At 55.5% G+C, this 20,899-nt stretch overlaps 1 protein-coding gene across 5 annotated transcripts in view; it reads left to right on the forward strand.

The window, feature by feature from the left end:
* HECTD4 (HECT domain E3 ubiquitin protein ligase 4) overlaps window positions 1-20,899 on the forward strand; it is a 140,970-nt gene that overhangs the window by 117,438 nt on the left and 2,633 nt on the right. For 4 of the 5 annotated variants that reach the window (XM_084868116.1, XM_084868118.1, XM_084868119.1 and 1 more), the window contains exons 58-75: window positions 61-191; window positions 471-676; window positions 2,404-2,583; window positions 4,266-5,572; window positions 6,367-6,574; window positions 8,782-9,005; window positions 9,095-9,246; window positions 10,930-11,036; window positions 11,891-12,014; window positions 12,999-13,189; window positions 13,810-13,956; window positions 14,657-14,776; window positions 15,321-15,476; window positions 16,877-16,980; window positions 17,109-17,330; window positions 19,227-19,393; window positions 19,680-19,875; window positions 20,480-20,702. In XM_084868116.1, coding sequence (XP_084724242.1) covers window positions 61-191; window positions 471-676; window positions 2,404-2,583; window positions 4,266-5,572; window positions 6,367-6,574; window positions 8,782-9,005; window positions 9,095-9,246; window positions 10,930-11,036; window positions 11,891-12,014; window positions 12,999-13,189; window positions 13,810-13,956; window positions 14,657-14,776; window positions 15,321-15,476; window positions 16,877-16,980; window positions 17,109-17,330; window positions 19,227-19,393; window positions 19,680-19,875; window positions 20,480-20,702 — 4,165 coding nt within the window. The remainder of the gene's footprint in view (window positions 1-60; window positions 192-470; window positions 677-2,403; window positions 2,584-4,265; window positions 5,573-6,366; window positions 6,575-8,781; window positions 9,006-9,094; window positions 9,247-10,929; window positions 11,037-11,890; window positions 12,015-12,998; window positions 13,190-13,809; window positions 13,957-14,656; window positions 14,777-15,320; window positions 15,477-16,876; window positions 16,981-17,108; window positions 17,331-19,226; window positions 19,394-19,679; window positions 19,876-20,479; window positions 20,703-20,899) is intronic. The other variant, XM_084868117.1, reaches the window with a different exon arrangement.

Raw genomic sequence — 20,899 nt, forward strand, 5'->3', positions numbered from 1 at the left:
AGGAAGATGAAAGCTCTCCTGCTGAGCCTGCGCCTCTCCTTGTTAACTGTCCCTCTGCAGACAGCACCAGAGCAGTTCCCCTCCGAAGAATTCCCCATCTCCGAGTCCAAAGTCAGCATGGACGTTAATTTCCCCGGAGCCGCGTTTGTCGTGGTATCTTGCAAAGAAAGTCAGTCTGGATTCCGCAAAGAGTAAGTTTTCTCCAGGCGGTGAGGGGGAGAGAAAAGTAAAATGGATTCGGGGGAAATTGACAAAAGAAAAACGCAAACATTTTCTTTATTGCTTTACTATATTTGGAAATCATTTACAGTTCCTGCATGTTTTAGAAATTAGTCTTAATAAAGAATGACCTCTGAAATGTGGTAGGAACGACTTAGGAATGCCCAGTTCTCACTTCCCTCCTTCATGACAAAGCACCTGCTGACTCCCTGGTGCACGGGGGCTCCCCTCACTCCGCCCCTCCCCCCCAGCTCCTCTCTGTACAAGGCGCCGTGGGCACGTGTGCTGGTGTACGGGCTCGGCCACAAGGTCAAGCGCAATGGGCAGCTCAACCTCATCGAGGCCGTGTGTTACCCGCGGGATGCCTCTCCGGCCAACACCGGGCTCACGCCTCCGCCCACCACCAACCAGTACCCCTCCGTGATCCTGTCCACGGACAAGGTCCACATCAAGCTGGGTAAGTGCCGGCAGCTCCTGGTGCTAAGGACAGCCGGAAGTTTCCTCTGCTTTCCTTCTCTCTGACCACGGAAAGGGGTTCGTACTCGTACCTTGCTCTGTCCCAGCTTCTTTTCGGTAAAGAACACAGCTGCTTGGGGCACTGCACTGTTGAGGCAGGAAATGAAAAGCTCCCTTTCCTGCCTGGGGAAGGCCTGGCAGGCGCTGCCCAGATTAAGTGGAGATGTGCTTTCTCAGCGTGTGTTGCGAAGCCTGCGATTTAGAATGTCCCAGCAGAGCAGTCTGGTGTCGGCCCGCAATAATCCCAGCTGCCTTTCAGCGAGTGCTCATTAAAAGCGGCATCTCTCGGGTGTAATGTGGCTCCCTGGGGCATGGGCCTCCGTGAGCCTGGTTCCCCCTCTGAGTAGTAACAGCCGGTGACCAGGCTGGAAGGCCTGGTTGGTCTCGTCTTGTCTCCCTGGCATCTTTTGTTACGCCTCCAGGGAGCCCTCCCTCTCTGTGAATGGTGAGGCTGTTGCTGAACACGTGCATTACGTACCACAGCCCGCTGACCGTGCCTCAGGCAAGGATAACCAAGGCCTAGAGTTCCATGGCACCTCCTTGGTGTGTTTGACAGAAAAAGACTGACACTGTCTGGCTTGCTAGACACAGTTACAAGATATTTTTGAACTTTCAGTCCCAAAAAATGAACCTTAGCTTCTCTGCAGCCCCAGTCCTAGAGCTATTCCATCTGCAGGGAATGAAATGAAAGGATGTTTCTCAAGTGATTTGGTCATTGCTAAGTAACTTCATAGTCTCTTTATTAGAGTCTGTTTTTCCATAGTATTTTGCCTACACTAGCTGTTGTTACAACTTTTTTTTTTTTTTTTATATTTTATTGATTTTGTACAGAGAGAAAGGGAGAGAGATAGAGAGCTAGAAACATCGATGAGAGAGTCATCGATCAGCTGCCTCTTGCACACCCCCTACTGGGGATATGCCCACAACCAATGTACATGCCCTTGACCGGTATCGAACCCGGGACCCTTCAGTCCCCAAGCCGATGCTCTATCCATTGAGCCAAACCGGTCTCGGCTGTTGTTACAACTTTTTAATTAAACACAGAAGTTCTCTGTCCTGCCTATTGTGCCCAAGTAAACCTTCCCATGTAAACATCACCAAAGTGCAGGCCTGTCAGCAGGGTCCTCCTGGCTTGGCCAGGACCCGATTCCCTGCTTCCGTCTGACAGCAGGCGTGGGGGTGGTGCCTCGCACATCAGGCCTCAGCCTTTTCCTCTCCCTGTAGGCAGCTTTGGTCCCCTCCAGGCCATGGCAATGACAGGAGCTAATAAAAGAGAATCAAAGCCCATGGTCCTGGTAACTCTCTCTCTGCACCTAGTATAAACTTAATGCTCTTTCAGGATTACAGCTACACCAAAGGGCTTTCTCTCTGTACCAACCTGGGACCGTTCCAATGAAGCATCTTTTTAAATCTGTCTTACTGTTTCCGTGCTGGGTCATCTTCCTGACTGGGGGAGTTATCCTTCCCTCTTCCCATTGCTGCCATCTGTCCTTTGTCACACAGATGTGTGGGCTCCTCGGAGGGCTGTCCCCTGGCTCCTCCTGCCGTCAGCAGATGAGTGGCCGGGCCTCCTGGCCCTGTTTCTCCAGACGCCTGGGAGGCCTCTTTCTCAGGCTTGTTTTGATCAGGTCCTGCCATCACAAGCTGTCCTCTGGGCTCTTGTTTTAGGAGTGTCTCCACCTCCCGGAGCTGTGCTGGTATTGCATTCCCTGCCTCTGGAATTCCCACTGGCCATGGCCTTCGCAGAGCAGCTGCTGTCCTGGAAGTCAGAGGACGGCGAGGGGAAGTCGGAAGATGAGCCTGACACGGTGCCCACATCCGTCCTCCTGCAAGTGGTGGGGCTGCTGGGTGAGGCTCCCTCTCCCTCGGGGTTGGGAGGGGGCCTCTGTTGGCCCGAGGAAGGAGCTTGTAAGATGGGTGGGGGAGTGACCATAGGTAGCCGAGTGGGGACAGCCTCCTGTCAGGTTACTGCCATTGCAGTGAACAGAGTGTAAGAGGTAGCCTAGGCTTCCAAATCTGAGATCTGCAGGGGATTTCCATTGTTTGAGGGATGGCAACTAATCATGCAAGGAATATTAATTTATCATCTTTACTTTAAAACATAAATATAGCTCTGCCAGTGTGGCTCAATGGTTGAGTGTCGGCCCATGAACCAAGAGGTCACTGGTTCAATTCCTGATCAGGGCACATGCCCAGGTTGTGGGCCCGATCCCCAGTGAGGGATGTGCAAGAGGCAGCCAGTTAATGATTCTCTCTCATCGATGTTTCTAATCTCTGCATTCCTCTCCCTTCCTCTCTCTCTCAAATCAATAAAAAACATTTTTAAAATAAGTATATGCCATTATTATAACTTTGGAGGTGAAAGCTGTTGTAAAGTTAATGGCATGGAAGTGAGTGATGTTGCAAAATCAAACATTATGACTTCATACTCCTAAAAGGTTAAAAAGGGGTTGCATTTTGGGGAAACTAATGGAATGGTAAACTTTAGAGTTGTGCATTTACCTTATGTGAATTCACCTAAAAAATTTCTGAATAAATATTCAACTTTAATTAACGCATCTGCTTAAGTGTTTAGGAATAAAAAATAATGTCTGCAACTTATTTTTAAATAATCAAGAACTAATGAGTTTATGGTTGAACCTCTACAGGGACAAATGGATAGATATGTAATAAAGCAAGTACAGCAAAGTGTTCTGGTGGGCATGCACATTTTCCCTGTATAAGTCTTGGTTTTTCTATTTTTTTATTTATTTATAATATGTTGGAGGGAAAGAAAAAGTTACAGATTCAGAGGCCTTCCGAGGTCAGGCAGATGATGAGAGCAGAGAAATAAGAGGAAAGTGGCCTCAGGAGCTCAGTGAACTGAGGGATGTGCCCTGTGGGGCAGCCCTGGGCCCTGGAGCTCAACACTACAGAGTTGTTTTTCTCTCTCTAAAATCAGTTTTTAAAAAAAAGATGGTTACTGTTATGAAATTCTGTCTAAATATTCCCTGTGGGAGGCCCTTGGTCTGTGGCCCACTCTCTGTCCAGAACCCACAACTCCAAGAAGGCTTTCTTGTTGACAAAACGAGGACTGGAAGCAGCTGGAAAAGGGAAGACTTTTCATGTGTGTTCCTGTGCCGTGTGGTGAAATTGGACTGGATGCCCCCAGAACTAAGCACCCCGCAGTTCAGGAAACATTATTCTAGTGACTTGTCACCAATCTGATAACCTTACGAGAAAGAAAACAATGATTTTTATGGCATGTGATCACACAGAAGCCAGCTTCGTGCAATCACGTGCCATAGGGGGTTAAGGCCACAGCCTGTGGGGCCAGCCTGCCCAGCTGTCCCATTAGTAGCTGTGACCTTGGGCAAGTCCCTCAGCTCTTGAGCCTGTTTCTTCACCTGTGAGATGGGGACGAAGGGTGGGTCTAGAAGTACTTGTCTCACGGGGTTGCTGTGAGGGTTGTGCCCGTTGAAGTGCTTAGAACAGAGCCTAGCACATAGTGAGTGCTCTGAGTAACTGTTATCGCCTTGTGTTTGCTCCAGGGAACTTCCTGTGGACCACGGACATGGCGGCCTGCGTGAAGGAACTCGTTTTCCATCTCCTGGCGGAGCTGCTGCGTACGGTGCACGCGCTGGAGCAGAGGAAGCACCCGGCGGGCCTGTCCTCCTCCATCGCCCTGCAGCTGAACCCCTGTCTGGCCATGCTGATGGCCCTGCAGTCCGAGCTGCACAAGCTGTACGACGAGGAGACCCAGAGCTGGGTCTCGGGCAGCTCCTGCGGAGGCTCAGGCACAACGGTGGCCTCCGACCAGGGCAGGTTCTCCACGTATTTCCATGCCCTCATGGAAGGCTGCCTGGCAGTGGCCGAAGTGACCCTGCCTACCAACATGAGTGTCACGGCCAGCGGAGTCACCTCAGCAACCACCCCGAACCTCAGTGACTCGTCCTCCTCCTCCTCGTCCTCCCCAGGACAGACTCCTCAGAGCCCCAGCCTCCTGTCCAAGAGGAAGAAAGTCAAGATGAAGCGGGAAAAGGCCTCCTCCGCTGGGAAGCGCCCGGCCTCCCGCTCCGTGGACTCGGACGCCGCCCTGCTCAGCATCGGGGGCAGCAAGCCCGAGGACATGCTGTGGTTCCACAGAGCCCTCACCCTGCTCATCATTCTCCGGCACCTCACCAGGAAGGACCCTCAGGGGCTGGGCGTGACGAGCGACGCCATTGCCGACGCCTGCCAGGCCCTGGTAGGCCCTACTGCCCACAGCCGCTTACTGGTGATCTCCGGAATCCCCACCCACCTGGACGAGGGCATCGTCAGAGGCGCCATCCGCAAGGCCTGCAATGCCCACGGCGGGGTCTTTAAAGACGAGATCTACATTCCCCTGCAGGACGAAGACCCCAAGAAGCCGAAAGACAAGGCCGAGGGCAGTGATGGCAAAGCCGAGCCGGAGAAGACCCTCGGCTTCCCCAGCACGGACAGCCTGGAAGTCAGCACGTCCAGCAGCCTGACCCCCGCCATGAGCATCAGTGCGTCTGCCTCCACCAGCCAGGCCTCCATCTGCAGCTCCCAGGGCATCTCGCAGACGGTCAGCGACCTGTCTGTGGATCTGCTGCCTGCAGGCCTGGAGCTGCCCATCCCTCCTGGCTTGCTGGAGCCGCAGGTGGTGTCCAGCCAGGAGAGCCTGGACATCTCCCTGTGCAGCACCGGCAGCCTGGGCAGCCTGGGCAGCCTGGGGGAGCAGCTGGACAACGCCGAGACAGCCTCCGCGTCAGACATGGGCTCCATGTACACAGTCACGTCCCTGGACAACCAGCAGCTCGCGGCGCGCCCCATCAAAGGCTTCGCAGTCGTGGAGGTAACCGCTCTCACGCCCAGGCAGCCACTGACATCACGAGCACTTGTAATCCCTCAGCCTCTTTAAGGCCCAGAATTAAGTCCTGGGGACTTAGGGGCTCCCTGGGGCAGCCTTTGGAAACAGATTTGTTAGGCTGACTGCCTGAGTTTGAGGTCACAGCTCTGAGAGTGCTGTCCAGACTGATATCAAAAGTAACCAGCTCGTGCGAGTGGGAGGAGGTAGAGGGCCCAAGGGGCTGACTTTGCCTGAGGGGCTCTACCAAGTGCAGCCCAGCTCAGCCCCCCCGGTGTTCCAGCACAGGGAGCTCAGTGAGCAGTGAGCACACGCTCTGCCTTGTCTGAGGTGATGCTGAGTTGCAGGTGATTCACAGGGTGCCAGGTCTCATTTCCACTTCAGGATGTCACCTGTGTCCTGGCCTCCTTGTTTAGAAACCCTGCATCCTGTGACATCATGTATCCCTGGCTTAGCTAGAGAGGGAGTGCTGGGAAGAGCGTTCTCAGACCTTCCTGAAAGAGCCTCACGGGTCTAGTGGTTGGTTGGCCTGCTCCCTAGAGTCGCCTCTTTAACCTCGCTGCCTTCTTCCTGAGGACCTGCTCTGAGGCCGGCACGGACACCAGGCCCTGGGCTTTGGGTAAAGCCACAGACCTGGCCAGAGCTGAAGTGTTTCCATGAAGGTAGTGCTGTCGGGGAGGGGAGGATGGGCCGCTTGCCCAACACGGAAGATGAGGCGAGTCCAAGGGAAGGCAGGAGGTCACTCTCTGCTCCGGCCCCGACCCTTTTCCTTGTTCACACAGATAAGGTCCCGAGCCAAAATCGAGAAGATCCGAGCAAGTTTATTTAACAATAATGATTTGATCGGTTTGTCAAGTTTGGACGGTGAAGACGAATTGATGGAAATGTCAACGGAAGAGATTCTCACTGTGTCTGTAGTGAATCAGAGCTTGTTTGACACTCAGGGAAGCCCGGGGTTAGAAGATTATTTCAATGACAAGTCAGTTAAAGGTGGGTTACGCGTTTTTTAAATGAATATTCTTCTTTTTTAGCAGTTTCAAATTTATAGGAAAAATTGAATGAAAATTATCCCCATTCGCAATGTCCCCTATTTTTAACATCTCATAGAGGAACTCTGGGGGCACTCCTAGGATTTGCAGACTTAAGAAATGATTCGGGGTGTTGGGGAGACGGACAAGAGGTTCATCGCTTGACTAATGGAGGATTCATTGCGTGCATCCTCTTAGGTAGAGAGAGCACTCCCGCCCTCCCCGTGCTGTCAGGGCTGGAGGCTGGAGGGCAGCCGCAGGGCCAGGAATGGCACCGCCACAGCCGGCTCCACACCTGGACGTGGGCTTGCTTCTTTTTATCTAGCCAGGCGCCCCTTGTTCAACTTCATGTGTATTTGTTTTGTTCTGGCCTCGAGCTAGAACATACCAGTCACATTGCCGGTGATCGCTTGGTTGTGGGCTTGAGGACAGTGAATGCCTCACCCTGTAAAACTAATTATTGGGAAGAAACAGTCCCAGCTCCTTGTCACAAGGTCCTCTTTGTTGCTCTGGCAGCGGAGGCATGAGGACGCTGTCTGGCTGCCCACTCCTTTGTGCATCCAGGACCGGCTCTGCCAGGGCCCAGAGCCGAGTCAGCAGAAGGCCCGCCAGGCCAGCCACCGGCCGAGCTGCACTCCCGAAGCGGCAGCCATTTGTGTCCTTTCATTTTGTCATCACAGTTCTTTGTGTTCTTGTTTGTATTTCTACTAGTCTCTCAGCTTCTAACCGTGGTCTTTTTTCTAAATCTTTAATATTGTTAGAAATTTCATAATAGGGTTATTGAGTTTGTTTTGGTTTTTGTGTACAAAAATGTAATCCTGAGTATGGATTTTGTTGTTACTGTTTGAGATTTTATTCCCCGGAAATGAAATTTTGAAATGTTCCCTCAGCATTGGGACTAGAGTTGTGAGGCCTTGGGCACAAAATTTAATGGGGCTCCCCAAAAGTTAATAATCTAGATAAATAACATTTTAATAAAATGTTCATAAGAGTCAAATTAATGTATAATGAACAAGATGTTAACATTTTACAGGATTTGCAGACTTAAATAGTTCTGATTTTTCCTTTTGCATCAGGCTTTAATATTGCTCGGTACAGTACTGTTAATATTTGCTCGTCATTAATTTTAATTTTTATAATACTGCATTAAAATGTGTATCGCGGAGTCTGGGGGAAATCTGTGCCTGAGCGGCCTGGGTGCTGTCCTGCTCTCCCCGCCCGCTCCCAGGCCTGTCCCCTTGTTGGTGGATATCGCGCCCCTGCAGCTGCCCACATGGGAAGTGTCAGAGCTGGGCGAAGCCTGAGGTCTTTTTCTGCCACAATTAGTGCTTTCCCAGTCTTCTCATATTTTGAATCTGAATTTAGTTCTAGTTCCCAATTCTGTTAGAGTCGAACCTTCCACATACGATACTCAGTCTCTGGTGACGCATTTGCCTTGTTCCTGCCACATGCGCTTTCTCAATATTCTTCCAAGTTGTGGTTCTGCTAACTCAGCTCGACTACCTCTTCCTCACACCCGTCCCTCCACCCTCAGCCCAGATGCCTGCAAGGCCTTTGCCCTGGTTCTCCTAGCGAGGCCAACCTGGGTGTGGCTGTGTCACCCCCCCCAGAGAGAAAGGGTAAGGAGGACGGCTGGGGAGGAAACCAGTCAGCTCTTCAGGGGGCCGGGGCCACGGGAGACCTGCAGACAGGCCCCTGCAAGAAAGGGGAGAGCACCTTTTGGGACAAAAAAATAAGTATTTTCTCTGTGCTCATATCAGAAAACCCTGCTCACTGTGTCAGTTTTAAAACATGTTCTCTAACAAGTAATAAGTATTTAACAGCTTGTACTTTGCACTAAAATGGCTCAAACCCAGTGGTAGTTACGTCTTCCACATGTAAGAGTCCAGAGTGACCGCTGAGGTCTGCACCCAGGAGGCTTGTCATTTGCAGCTGGCCAGGGGACGAGTGGCTGCCGTCCCAGGTTACAGCAGGGAGGTCTGGGCGTGGAGCTGAGGTGCGTTCCCACAAAGGGGACATGAGGCTTCGGTGTGCTCATCATCACCCCTGAATGTCTCGGTCCCACTCTTCAAAGTAAATTGTTTATGAAAAACAGGTAAAATGCTGTGGGGCGCACCCTGACCTGGTGCGCTCACGGCAGCATTGTTTGCCCTCCCCCATCTGTGACAGGCGAGAAGCTGGTGCCCGGGGCCCGGGAGGTGCTGACGGAGATATTTAAGAGCTGTGCCCACTCAGAGCAGATGCTGAGCCTGACCCCGGCCAAGCCCATCAAAGTGTCTGACATCTATCTCAGCAAAGAGCAGATCAACTCCCAGACGCCAGGCAACCTCCTCCACCTCTTCTTCACCAACGTCCGGCCTCCGAAGAAGGTGCTGGAGGACCAGCTCACCCAGGTAGCGGCCCCTCTCGGTGCGTGTGCCTGCTCCGAGCCCAGGGTGTGCTTCGGGGGGAGCCTGAGCCCTGTCCCCTTTGTGCCCCCCAGATCCTGAGGAAGTACGGCGTGCCCAAGCCCAAGTTCGACAAGAGCAAGTACAGCAAAGCGGGGAAGGAGCAGCACCCCATGAAGGTGGTGAGCACCAAGCGGCCCATCACCAAGCCACCCACCAAGGACAAGGCCGTGCTCAACAGTGTCAGGTGGGCGCCCTCGTTGCCCAGGAGGTGGGCGCGCAGGGGGACACAGGGATCACCTCCCACAGGTTCCTGGGAGGCCAGACATCCTGGCCCTCCTCCGCTGCTGGGGCCCTTTTAGCCCTCGACTTGTCAGCTGAGAGAGCGTTTCATTTTATTCACAAGAATGGTAAAATCTGGACCATGCAGGCTGGACAGCACTCAAGACCAAACAATAAAACATTTAAGATGTACAGACTTGTTCAAAACTCCTAACCTGTTAACTCTACAAGTAATGTGTAATTATTGTGCAAGGGCTATAAAATGAATATGTGCATTTTTAAAAAATATATTTTTATTGCTTTCAGAGAGGAAGGGAAAGGGAGAGATAGAAACATCAATGATGACAGAGAATCATTGATCAGCTGCCCCCTGGAAGCCCTTTACCAAGGTTCAAGCCTGCAAGCCAGGCACATGCCCCTGCCCAGAATTGAACCCAGGACCCTTAAGTCTGCAGGCTGATGCTCTCTCCACTGAGCCAAACTAGCTAGGGCTGAGTACGTGCATATTGAAAAAAATTGAACTACCCAAGCTTAGTGACTGCTTTTAATTAATATTTAAGTACATAACTTTGTGTCTATGCATATCCTCTTCTTACATGTTAAACGGCTAAAATAGTACAAAATTTCCAAGTATATGCAGTGAAAAGCCACCCTTCTCTCCATCCATCCTCAAGCCTCCCGGCCCTTGAGACGGCCAGTGTTACTTCTGTAGCCTTCCAGAACTCTCTACACACAAGCAAATGCATACACGCCCAGAGCGGGGAGCTGTGCTCACTGCCAGTCCTTGCCGTTTCCCTTTACTAATTTTTCACAAAAAGAAATTCCTCATTCCTTTTTTCTTTTTAATATGGTTTTTATTTATTTTAGAGAAAGGAAGGGGGAGAGATGGAGAAATAGAAACTTCAATAAGAGAGAGACATTGACTGACTGCCTCCTCACGCCCCCTTCTGGAGATTGAGCCTGCAACCCAGGCACGTGCCCTGATCGGGAATCGAACTGGCGAACTCTTGGCTCAATCACTGAACCAAACCAGCCGGGCCTTATTCCTTTTTGTAAATGGTTACATATTATTCCATGTGGATATGCATACATATTAATAGAATTTTCTTTAGCTATGGGCTTATGACTCACAAGTACTCACAGTTGAAACTCTGATAGCAAAGTGTTACCTAGCAGAAGTCTCTAGAGGAATTGTTTAAATCACCAGAAAATACGGGGACTTTTTATTAATTATAAGTCAGTTCCGTCCGCTAGAACTGCTTGTGGGGCTGGAGCTGTGCTGTTTCCGGCTGGGCCGTTCCAGATGTGGTCACATGCGAGCACCCGGAATGTGTGGGTGCAGCCAAGAAACTGAACTTGTGATTTTATTTCACTAATTTAAACATAAGGAGCTCCATGTGGCTCGTGGTTTCTTCCTGGAACCACACCTGAAAAGTGTTTATTCAACGTTTTTCATATTTGACCATATCATTTGTCCTGATAATTTGCTCAGTAAACTATTCTGGGTCAGAACAAAGCTCATCTCAAACCCAGCCCCGTCTGAAGCCTAAGGCGTAGCTAGGATGTGAGCTAATGCATAAGTGAGGCTCCAGGTCCTCTCAGGAGGAGGGGTGGCGCAGGCACTCTGACTCCATGCTCTGGTCTACAGCAGATCTGCTCTAAGCGAGAAGAAGCCAACTGTGAAGCCCAAGTCCCCGGAAAAGAGCAAGCCGGATGAAAAGGACCCAGAAAAGTCACCCACCAAAAAGCAAGAAGGTGTGTGAGGCCGTGGGGCCCAGGCAGGTGTGGGGGCAGCTTCCTCCTGGGATGGGCGGTCCACCGGGAACCAGCTCTGCTTTTGCCTGACTAGCTGGGTGCCCCTGGCTTTAGTCTAGGCAGGAGCGGCATTTCCAAAGACCCTGTGGCAACATAACTGCCCAGAATGCTGCTTTGATGACCAGGAACTTAGAAGTCAAAATAGCAGCTCCAGAAATCTCTATTATAAAAACCCCTTGGTCGTAATCCGGTCATGCCTTAATGACAAAAGACTGGTCACCAGGAGGCGGAGTGCGCCAGGGCTTGTGGGGACTTGACACAGGAACAGGTGGGCGGGGCTGCGAGCTTAGCTCAGCAGCAGCAGGTGGGTGGGCAGTGAGCGCAGGTGGGCGGGGCCATACGATTTCACTCTAAGCTTCTAGTATCATCTATCCAGGGCAAAAACTAGATGACTGTAACTGAAAGTAAAATCTGGACATCTGCTTGGGGATTCTCTTCCAGGCGGTTCTTACCTGGAACATTAGAATTTTAGCCTCCTAAAGGCCCAGGCAGAATTGGAGAAATCTATTCTCAGTGTCACAAAATTAGTCAGGAGTGTTTGAGATTAGAGACAGGAGGGACTGTCGGAAAAGCACCGCACTACTTAGTGACCAAACAGGTGACATGAGGCTGCGGCTTGGGGGCCCGTAAGGTCAGGTGATGCATGCAGGGAGCAGTGGGTGGAGCTGGCTGGAGTGACAGGAGATAGAGGGGACTAGATGGATTGGCCCTGAAAGAGGATGCACCCAGAGTATGTTGTGTGGCCCCACTGTGCGCAGTTCTCACCAAGTTCTAACACAGACACTTTCCATCAGTCCCAGAGGAAAAGTATCTGACCTTGGAAGGATTTCACAAGTTTGTTGTTGACCGAGCCAAGCAAGACATCCGCAGTGTCTGGAGGGCGATTTTATCCTGTGGTTATGATCTCCACTTTGAGAGGTAAGAGGTCCCTCAGCCCCTGGGTACCTCCCCAAGAAAACACTTCCTGTGGAGCCATTCTCTGCCATTTTCAATGCCTATTGACTTACTTCCTAATTCTTCATGTGGTAAAGTGGGTCTCCATGCCCATTTGAAAACAAACCCTGTTCTATACAACAGAAGTTCATTTTATACCAGTTCTGGAGGCTGGACGTCCAAAATCAGGGTGGAGCAGCGTTGGCTTCTCCTGTGGCCTCTTGTTTGCTCGCAATGGTCCTCGGTGCGAGGGCATCCCTGCGGTGGTCCTCTTGTAAGGGCCCCAGTCCCACTAGATTAGGGTCATCCTAAGGCCTCACTTAACGACCTCTCTAGAGGCCCTGTCTCCAAATGCAGTCATAGTGGGTTTCAGCATATGAGTGGGGAGGGAAGGGAAGAAACACATTTTAGTCCCTAATGGGGACGGTTTCTTATTCCAAAGAACCTTTTCCCTCTGAATCTGTCATCCCTCTATCCCTGTCAGGCACAGCAAGGTCACTGCTCTGGAGTCTTCATGGTCAGACACATCTGCTTTCCCTTTCTCGTTCTAAGAGAGCCCCTAGCAGACAAGGTGTTGGCAAACCAAACAGTCTCCTTGCCCTCTCCCTCCAGCTCCCTCACCCGGCAGGCAGTGCTGGGCATGGAGGAGGGACGCTGCGAGAAGATGCTTTTATGAGTCTGTTTTCGGGGAGAAGCTGTTCTGGGCCTTCCCTGGGGCGCAGAGGAGACCGCAGTTGGGCCTGGGCTTCCTGGTGCAGCAGCGCGTTTTCTGACTTGTTTTCAAAGCCAGTGAACAGATGAGTTTGGGGGTTTTGTTGAAAGGGGAATCACCCACGTTGGATGAGAAACTATATTTTACGAGGGGGAGGGAACAAATTGCACAGCTAACTAATTCTAAGCAACGCGTCTGTAATAGCGAGAAGGGCTCTGGAGGCAGGAGCCCCCGCCCCACGCGCCCTCTGCCCCCAGGTGCGCCTGCATCGACGTCCGCCACGCGCACAAGGCCTCGCGGAAGTGGACCCTGGAGATGGACGTGGCACTCGTGCAGTACATCAACCGGCTGTGCCGCCACCTGGCCATCACGCCCGCGCGGCTCCACCCCCACGAGGTGTATCTGGACCCTGCGGACACCACCGACCCCAGAGTGGCCTGCCTCCTGAGTACGTGGCCCTGGGAATGCCCTCTGGACACGCGTGTGCACTGCCCTGCCCTGCGGGGAGCCCCCAGGACGGTACAGGAACACACACAAACAACGCGCACAGGAGGGACGTTCTCTGTAAGCCCGGAAAATGGCCGCTGTCACGTGTTGGCAGGTGGCCCGGGCTGTTTCTGTGCCTGTCCCCAGGCTGCTGCTGCACCTGCACACCCCCCAGCCACTCTGCTCTCTCCTGGATACTGAGAAGGAAGTCTGGGCAAGGAATGGTCCCAACCTCTGCCTCTCCAGAGGGAGAGGAGACAGGTGTGGGGACGACAGAGGAGGGTGGGCCGGAGCCCTGCTTCCTGGGTTAGAGCCCACATTGGGGGAAGGTACACAGGACTCTTCACTGTGGCTGCAACTCCCTGTAAGTTGGTATTTATTTCAGAATTAAAAGTTTAAAAATATTAATATAATACACAGCCCAGGCCTCCCGCTGGCCTGCCGGGCCTTGCCCTTTGTCTCAGGCCCAGTGGGGGGTGACATCCACAGTGGATGAGGACCACCTGAGTTTGTGCACAAAGGGAGTCTCAGCCCCGCTCTGCTGAGACCCCAAGAGGCTTCTAACTGCCCACTTCCCCACAGGCGTGCCCATCGAGAGCCTGCGCCTGCGCTTCGCCCTGCTCCAGTCGCTCAACACCACGCTGGAGACCTTCTTCCTGCCGCTGGTGGAGCTGCGCCCGACGCCCGTGTACACTCGCAGCATCGCCGCCCTGCTGCAGGAGGCCAAAGGTCAGTGCCTGGGCCTGCAGGGCCAGCGGCAGACAGCGTCACGTCATGTCACGTGGCCATTGCCCACAGCCAGGCCGCTGCCCAGGATGGCACCCCACCCAGCCGTACACTTGACATGCAGCTCTCCTCCGGAGCAGCTGGGCCACCCAGGAGCAGATACTCAGCAAACACACAGGTTAAATGGCCAGGAACAGTGTGCTTCCAGATTTTTCACATACAAATAGACCCATTTTTGTCTTATTTTTTAAATCCGAATGTGTATTATGCGTTCCATTCTGCAACTCCATTTCCTGTTTGGTGACCTGCCTCCGAGACCTCTGTGGGCATCCACGGAGCCGCCTCACCTTACAGACCTCCTGTCGGTGCTCACAGCTTACTCACAGCCTTTCTCTGTTGATAGACACAGGGGTGGTTTTATTCTTGCTGCTTCAGGAAATGCTACAGCAAACCTCTCTGTTTCTCTGTGTGTGGGTTTGTCTTTCCGCCAATGGGTGTCTCCCGGCGTGACAGCCCACAGGTTTGTGAGGTAACGTTCAGGCAGATCCTAACCAAGTGTCTGGCATCAAGACCATTGAGGCCCCACCCAGGGCCTGAGGGAAGGGCATCCAGAAGGACACAGCGGGCCCCCCCCCCCCCCCCGGGCCTCGGTAACCGGGAAGGAGAGAGGCAGCCCTCCCCAGCCATCCAATCCCTCCATCAGGGCTGATCTTCTACGACACGAAGGTGACGGTCATGAACCGGGTGCTGAATGCCACTGTGCAGAGGACGGCGGACCACGCGGCGCCTGAGATCACTCTGGACCCCCTGGAGATTGTGGGAGGTAAGACAGCGACACAGACCAGAGCGCGCAACAGCAGCGCTGCATTCACAGACAAGTGAGGCCACACGTACAGAGGAGCCTCCAGAGGAGGGGAGTCCGGGGTGGGGACAGTCCTCCTTCACGTGGCTCCCGCCTGCAGGTCTCCCGCACGCACAGAGCCCTGCGCTCCAGGCAGCAGGAGGAAGGGGGACCCTCTCCTCGCCTCTCGCCCTGCCCCCCCCCCTCCCCCCCGAGGCAGGGCAGGGCGGGGCAGGTAGACTTCATTCTGGTTGGCCAGGGACCTGCTAACATCGGTTTCTGGCACCACAGAGAGGGGCTGGGTGGGGGTGACCTCCCCAGGAGACAAAAGGAGGGACGAGAGGGGCCGACTCAGAGAGCCGGGAGTGACTCCCGCAGGCAGCACGGAGAGAAGCGGAGAAGTCCCAGAGCAGAGAGGGCAGGGGCCTGTGGAGGGGCAGGGGAGGGCTGGGAAGCAGGCAGAGATGGGGGAGGGCCGAACACTGCCACGGGGTGGGGGGTGTTCTCACTTTCTCTCTCTTTCCAGGGGAGATCAGAGCTTCTGAAAACTCCTACTTCTGCCAAGCTGCCAGGCAGCTGGCCTCCGTGCCGTCCTCTCAGCTTTGTGTCAAACTGGCCAGTGGCGGCGACCCCACCTATGCCTTCAACATCCGCTTCACTGGGGAGGAGGTCCACGGCACCAGTAAGTGGCTGCCCATCGAACCCTCCGCCCGGTCGAGGGTGGAGGCGCGGTTAGAGTAAACTGCCTGTGCTGATTTTTAGCCTAAACTGCCAGGGTTCCCCCATTTGCAAGAGTCAAAGCCACATCCTCATCCTCTGCTCTGCAGAAGCCGACTGCCCCGGGGGGAGCTGTGCCAGGGGGGCTCAGGGACGCGCCTCTGCTTTGCTGTTCCTGCGCGGGGCAGCGCGGGGCAGCGCGGGGCAGCAGGTCCTCGTTTGGACTGGCCCCCGCCCCGGGGGCGCCCTGGCTGAGGGGTGGGGGCTGAGAGCTGGTAAGTGCTCCGTGAGAGAGAGGTCGTTTGGAGCCTCGGTCAGAAATGGGACTTTCTGTCATTTCACTCTGTAAGGACGAGGAAAAGCAGCTCAGAAAATGTTCCCTCAGGGTCCTTTTACCCCAAACAGTGAGAAACCGTCTCCACTCGATGGGAGAAGCCCAGCTCATCTCCTGGGTGATGGGGGGAAGCTGCTGGGGCAGCTCCGTCTCCCTCCCCACGGTCCTGAGACACCGTCCCAGCAGCACTGGTGTCCTCTGCCCCCTCCCCGACCCCCCAGTGCTTCTGCCCGACCCCTACCCCTCAGAGCACAAAAATGTCACAAGAGGCCAGCATTGCCCCCTTGGCAGCCCTGGGCCACCTCAAAGTTAAGGAGCTTCCCCACGGTCAGGCAGCCACCTGGGGTCGGCCCAGGTCTGTCCCATTCCAAAGCCCGCCCTTGGACTTGGTGGCTTCAGCAGGCAAATCTGCCTCTTCTGGAAGTTGAGTGAGGCCAGCCCTGGCGTCTGTCCCCAAGCAGGCCTCCCGCATGGACAACAGCACGCACAGTTGTCCTCGGAGCTTCCTGAGGGGGCACTGACCAGGGGCACACTGGGGAGAGGAGGCCCAGCCCCAGAGGACTTGGCAAAAAACAAAAGGCACCGATGGAGGGGCAGCCGTGGAAGCTGCCCGCTGCCCAGTGCTCTTTGCATGGGTCACGCGTCACCCGTTCAACACTGAGCGCCGGGCCTGGGCGGGAGCCGTGCTGAGTGAACAGCTGCCCTGCTCCTGGCACAGAAGGTGGGCGTGGAGCCAACAAGCCTGCAAGTCAGTGTGGGCTCGCAGCTGTGAGAGCTGCCTACACGGGGCCTGTGCTTGATTCCTTGACACTGGCCTGTGAGGTTGGCAGAAATCCTGTTCCCTTCGGATAGAGGGTCTGAGGCCCCCTAGCTAGTAGGTGACATGGCAGGATTTGACCCCAGGTCTCCCGCCCACGCCACCTGCTGCGGCCCGGCTGGCCAGTGAGTGCTGCTCCCAGTGTGGACGGGGCGTGCGGGGCAGGGAGGCCGGCCGAGCCCCATGTTGATGGGCTCCGTCTGCCCCTCCCCAGGCGGGTCCTTCCGCCACTTCCTGTGGCAGGTGTGCAAGGAGCTGCAGAGCTCCTCGCTGTCCCTCCTGCTGCTGTGCCCCAGCTCGGCCGTCAGCAAGAACAAGGTAAGGCCCCGAGGCTCGGTGTGTCCTCCTCGGCTCTGCCCTTTCACAGGCCTTCCCGCCTGGCTGGGCCAGCTCGGGGGCCCGTTTCCCAGCCCACTGAGCCACCCCATCTCTGCCTCCACGTGCAGGGCAAGTACATCCTGACCCCCAGCCCCATCACCTACGGGGAGGAGCAGCTGCTGCACTTCCTGGGGCAGCTGCTGGGAATCGCAATTCGAGCAGATGTCCCTCTGCCCCTGGACCTCCTGCCCTCCTTCTGGAAGACTCTGGTAGGGGAGCCCCTGGACCCTGACCAAGACCTGCAGGAAGCAGACATACTCACGTACAACTACGTCAAGAAATTCGAAAGCGTAAGTGAAAAGCACGTTTATTCTGGGGACAGCAGGGCCCAGAGCAGTGCCCTGGACCTCCCTTATTGCCACCTCTGTGGCCCCAGCCAAAGACGGTGGGATCTCCCAGGGAGCACCCTGCCATCTCCGGCTGCCAGTCTTCCTCCCTGGCGTCAGCAGCCGCAGCGGGTGACCCGCTAGGCCTCCCAGGGACACAGGGTGAAGAGTTCCCGCACCTGAGTGAACAGAGGGGCTGGGTGGGAAGTGCTACAAGCAGACCAGTCTCACTTGAAAGAGCTTTCAGGACCCCACCGAGAGCACACCTCAGGGGCCTCCTGAGGTTGGAGGGAAGGTGGAGGGAATGGAGCTCTCAGTCCCGCCCCTGGTGCAGCGGGACGAGAGGCAGCAGGGACACAGCCGTGTCTGACCATCCCTCTCTGCACAGACCAGCGCCCCGGTGCCCAGGCTCTGGTTGAGCCTGTGGGAGCTGCTCAGGGCCGTCCATGCATTCAGCAGGCATGAGACAGGTCTGCCTTGGGCTCCGGGCTGCTGGAGGGCTGTCCTCACACTTCCTCCCACAGGCCAGGGAGAAACAAGGCCCAGAGAGGGGAGCTGGCTGGAACGAGGGTACCAGTTGGGTCCGGTCTGTCCACTGACAGGGGGCCTCTCTCCTCACCCCTCTCCTCAGGTTAGAGATGGCCGGTGGTGTGGCCGAGCCTCCACCTAACCCCTCTCCTGGAGGCCAGCTGCCTGTGCTGCAGGGGACTGGCTGGCTTTGTGCCTGTCCATGGGACCTCAGCTGAGGGAGGTTGTCAGCTGATTCTGGCACAAAACTTGAGGGACCCTCTAAGGGCCTCTATGCCAGGCTCTCTGTAGTCGTCCCCTTTGCCACCACTTGAGGGCAGACTGTTCCAGGGAGCAGCAAAACCGAGATCCTGGATGGCAGTCGGCATGTCAGCAGAAATAGGGAGGATGGATTGTCCAGACGGTCAAAGCAAGATTCCCCACGGTCTGGGCATTTGTGCGTGCCCACCAGGCACTGCTCTGAGAAGTCCTCCTGGGGCTTTGGGTGGCAGCCTGGGCCTGGGGAAGGCAGGCGTGTAAGAGGTGTCCAGGCAGATAGTCCAGCAAGGCTTCTGTCTGAAGGGCTGGGCAAGGCCCCCAGGAACTCCAGAACTGCCCGGGGGGCGGCCCACGGCCCAGGAAGGAACGCTCTCAGCCTCTCCTGCAGCCCTCACCGCGGGGCGGGCTGCTGCACGGACACTGCGTGCGCAGCCCCTACCTGCACCTCCACCCCCGTGGGAGCGTTTGTTCTCCGCTGGTCAGACCCCGGCATCTCCGGAGCCCAGTGTGCACACCGCTCGCTATCTTTTAAACATGACATAACGTCAGTGTGCCAGAGAGTGGAGGAACCGTGCGTCACCCACAGATGGGAGTGAGTCAGGCTCTCTGCTGGCAAGTGACAGAAAACCCAGCCCAAACCAGCTTAGGAAAAACATTGTCTTAATGACTTGCTATTAAAACTAAATGTACAGCCCTCGCCGGTTTGGGTCAGTGGACAGAGCGTCAGCCTGCGGCTTCAGACCAAATCCAGGTGCTCAAATGACAGCATCAGAACCTGGTCTGTGACCCCAGCAAGACCAGGTGATCCCTCTCACGATCACGTCCATGTCCGTGAATGAGGCTGCTGCTTCCAAACAGAAATGGGACAAGCCCTGCAGTTGGGGTCTCACGGGCCCAACCCCGAACTGATGGCGGGTTCTGATTGGCCAGGCCCATGCCACGGGCCATTCATGATGGCCAAGGGTAGCCTCCACCCAAACTGTGCCTGCTCTTTGCCCATCTGGAGGTCGAGGATGTCTTCCCGGGGGCCTGGGGGCGGGCGGGCAGTGAGCCTCGGTCTGCCTCTGCCTCCAGATCAACGACGAGATCGAGCTGGAGGCCCTGTGCGCCGAGATCGCCTCCCAGCACCTGGCCACCGAGAGCCCCGACAGCCCCAACAAGCCCTGCTGCCGCTTCACCTACCTGACCATGACGGGCGAGGAGGTGGAGCTGTGCAGCCGCGGCCGGCACATCCCTGTGGCGTGAGTGTGTGCACGAGGGGCCTGGCCACGCCGCCGGCTGGGGTCTGACAGCGGCACCAGGGTCCCGGTTAGGTGACAGGCAGCTTTCACCAGCGGGAGGGAAATGAGGCAGGACGCTGGGCTTCAAGAAAGATGGTGGACTGTCTTCAGTAGAAGGCCGTTTACATTAGAAAATACCAGCGGAGGTGGGTGTCACCAGAGGTGGGAAACCTGGGTAACTGGGCACCTAGGGCAACCCCATCAGCTGCCTCGGCCTCCTCCCCGACCGTGACCCCTGACCCCACAGGTGGGAGAACAAGGACATCTACGCAGCCGCCATCCGGAGCCTGCGGCTGCGGGAGCTGCAGAACGAGGAGTGCACCACGGCCGTGCGAGCGGGCCTGGGCTCCATCGTGCCCCTGCAGCTGCTCACCACGCTCAGCCCTCTGGAGATGGAGCTGCGGACTTGCGGCCTCCCATACATCAACCTCGAGTTCCTGAAGGTCAGAGCTGGGGCTGGGCGGGCGGGCAGGGCCTGTCCCAGCACTTCCTGTGCCCCAGCACCCTCCTCGCACATGGGAGAAGCTACGCTCAACCCTCTCTCACAGCTGAGTAACCGAAAGCCAAGAGAGAAGTCACTTGCCCAAGTTCACACAGCCAGCACGTGGCAGAGTCAAACTCTGTACCCAGATCACCTGCTCCAGAGCCCAGGCCTTAAGCCACCATCCTGAGCTGATGGACTTTCCTTGCCAAGACCCCTCCCTGCTTCAGCCCATGCCAGCTTCCCTCAACCGGGCTTGTGTCCCAGCATTGCTTCTTCCTACTTGAGAGACCTTGCCCAAGTGACTTCCCCTCTAGTGGGACGGTGACAGGACCTGCCCAGGGGGTCAGAGTGGTAACATGGATAACCCTGCTGCCAGGTCTGGTGCCCAGGCCACAGTCACTCAAACCAGCACTGATACAACTGACTTCGCGGTCCCTGGCATCACAGTCCTCGCCCTGGGTCCGCCATCGTCTCCCCGCTGCGCTGTCCTGGGACTGGCCTGCCCTGGGAGGCCCTGGGTCAGCAGAGGCCAGGTCTGCTCACACCTGGGCCTTTCTTGCCAGGCCCACACCATGTACCAGGTGGGGCTGATGGAGACGGACCAGCACATCGAGTTCTTCTGGGGGGCCCTGGAGATGTTCGCCCAGGAGGAGCTGTGCAAGTTCATCAAGTTTGCCTGCAACCAGGAGCGCATCCCGTTCACCTGCCCCTGCAAGGACGGGGGCCCCGACACAGCCCATGTGCCCCCGTACCCCATGAAGATCGCCCCCCCAGACGGCACAGCAGGTACTGCCCTCCCTGGTCATGTGCCAAGGGGGAGAAGGCCCTTCTCTGATTGGAATGGGGCCCTGCATGGGCGGGAGAAAACAGGTCAGGGTCCCCAAACACTAAAGCCCAGATGTGAGTGGGGGAAAGGCCAAGGGTAGCATGCCTCCCACACCTGACCTTCAAGTAACAAGACAGGTCCAGTGTTGATATGTTTG

Source organism: Pipistrellus hanaki (genome assembly GCF_964339955.1).
Source record: "Pipistrellus hanaki genome assembly, chromosome: 19".
Classification (NCBI taxonomy): domain Eukaryota; kingdom Metazoa; phylum Chordata; class Mammalia; order Chiroptera; family Vespertilionidae; genus Pipistrellus; species Pipistrellus hanaki.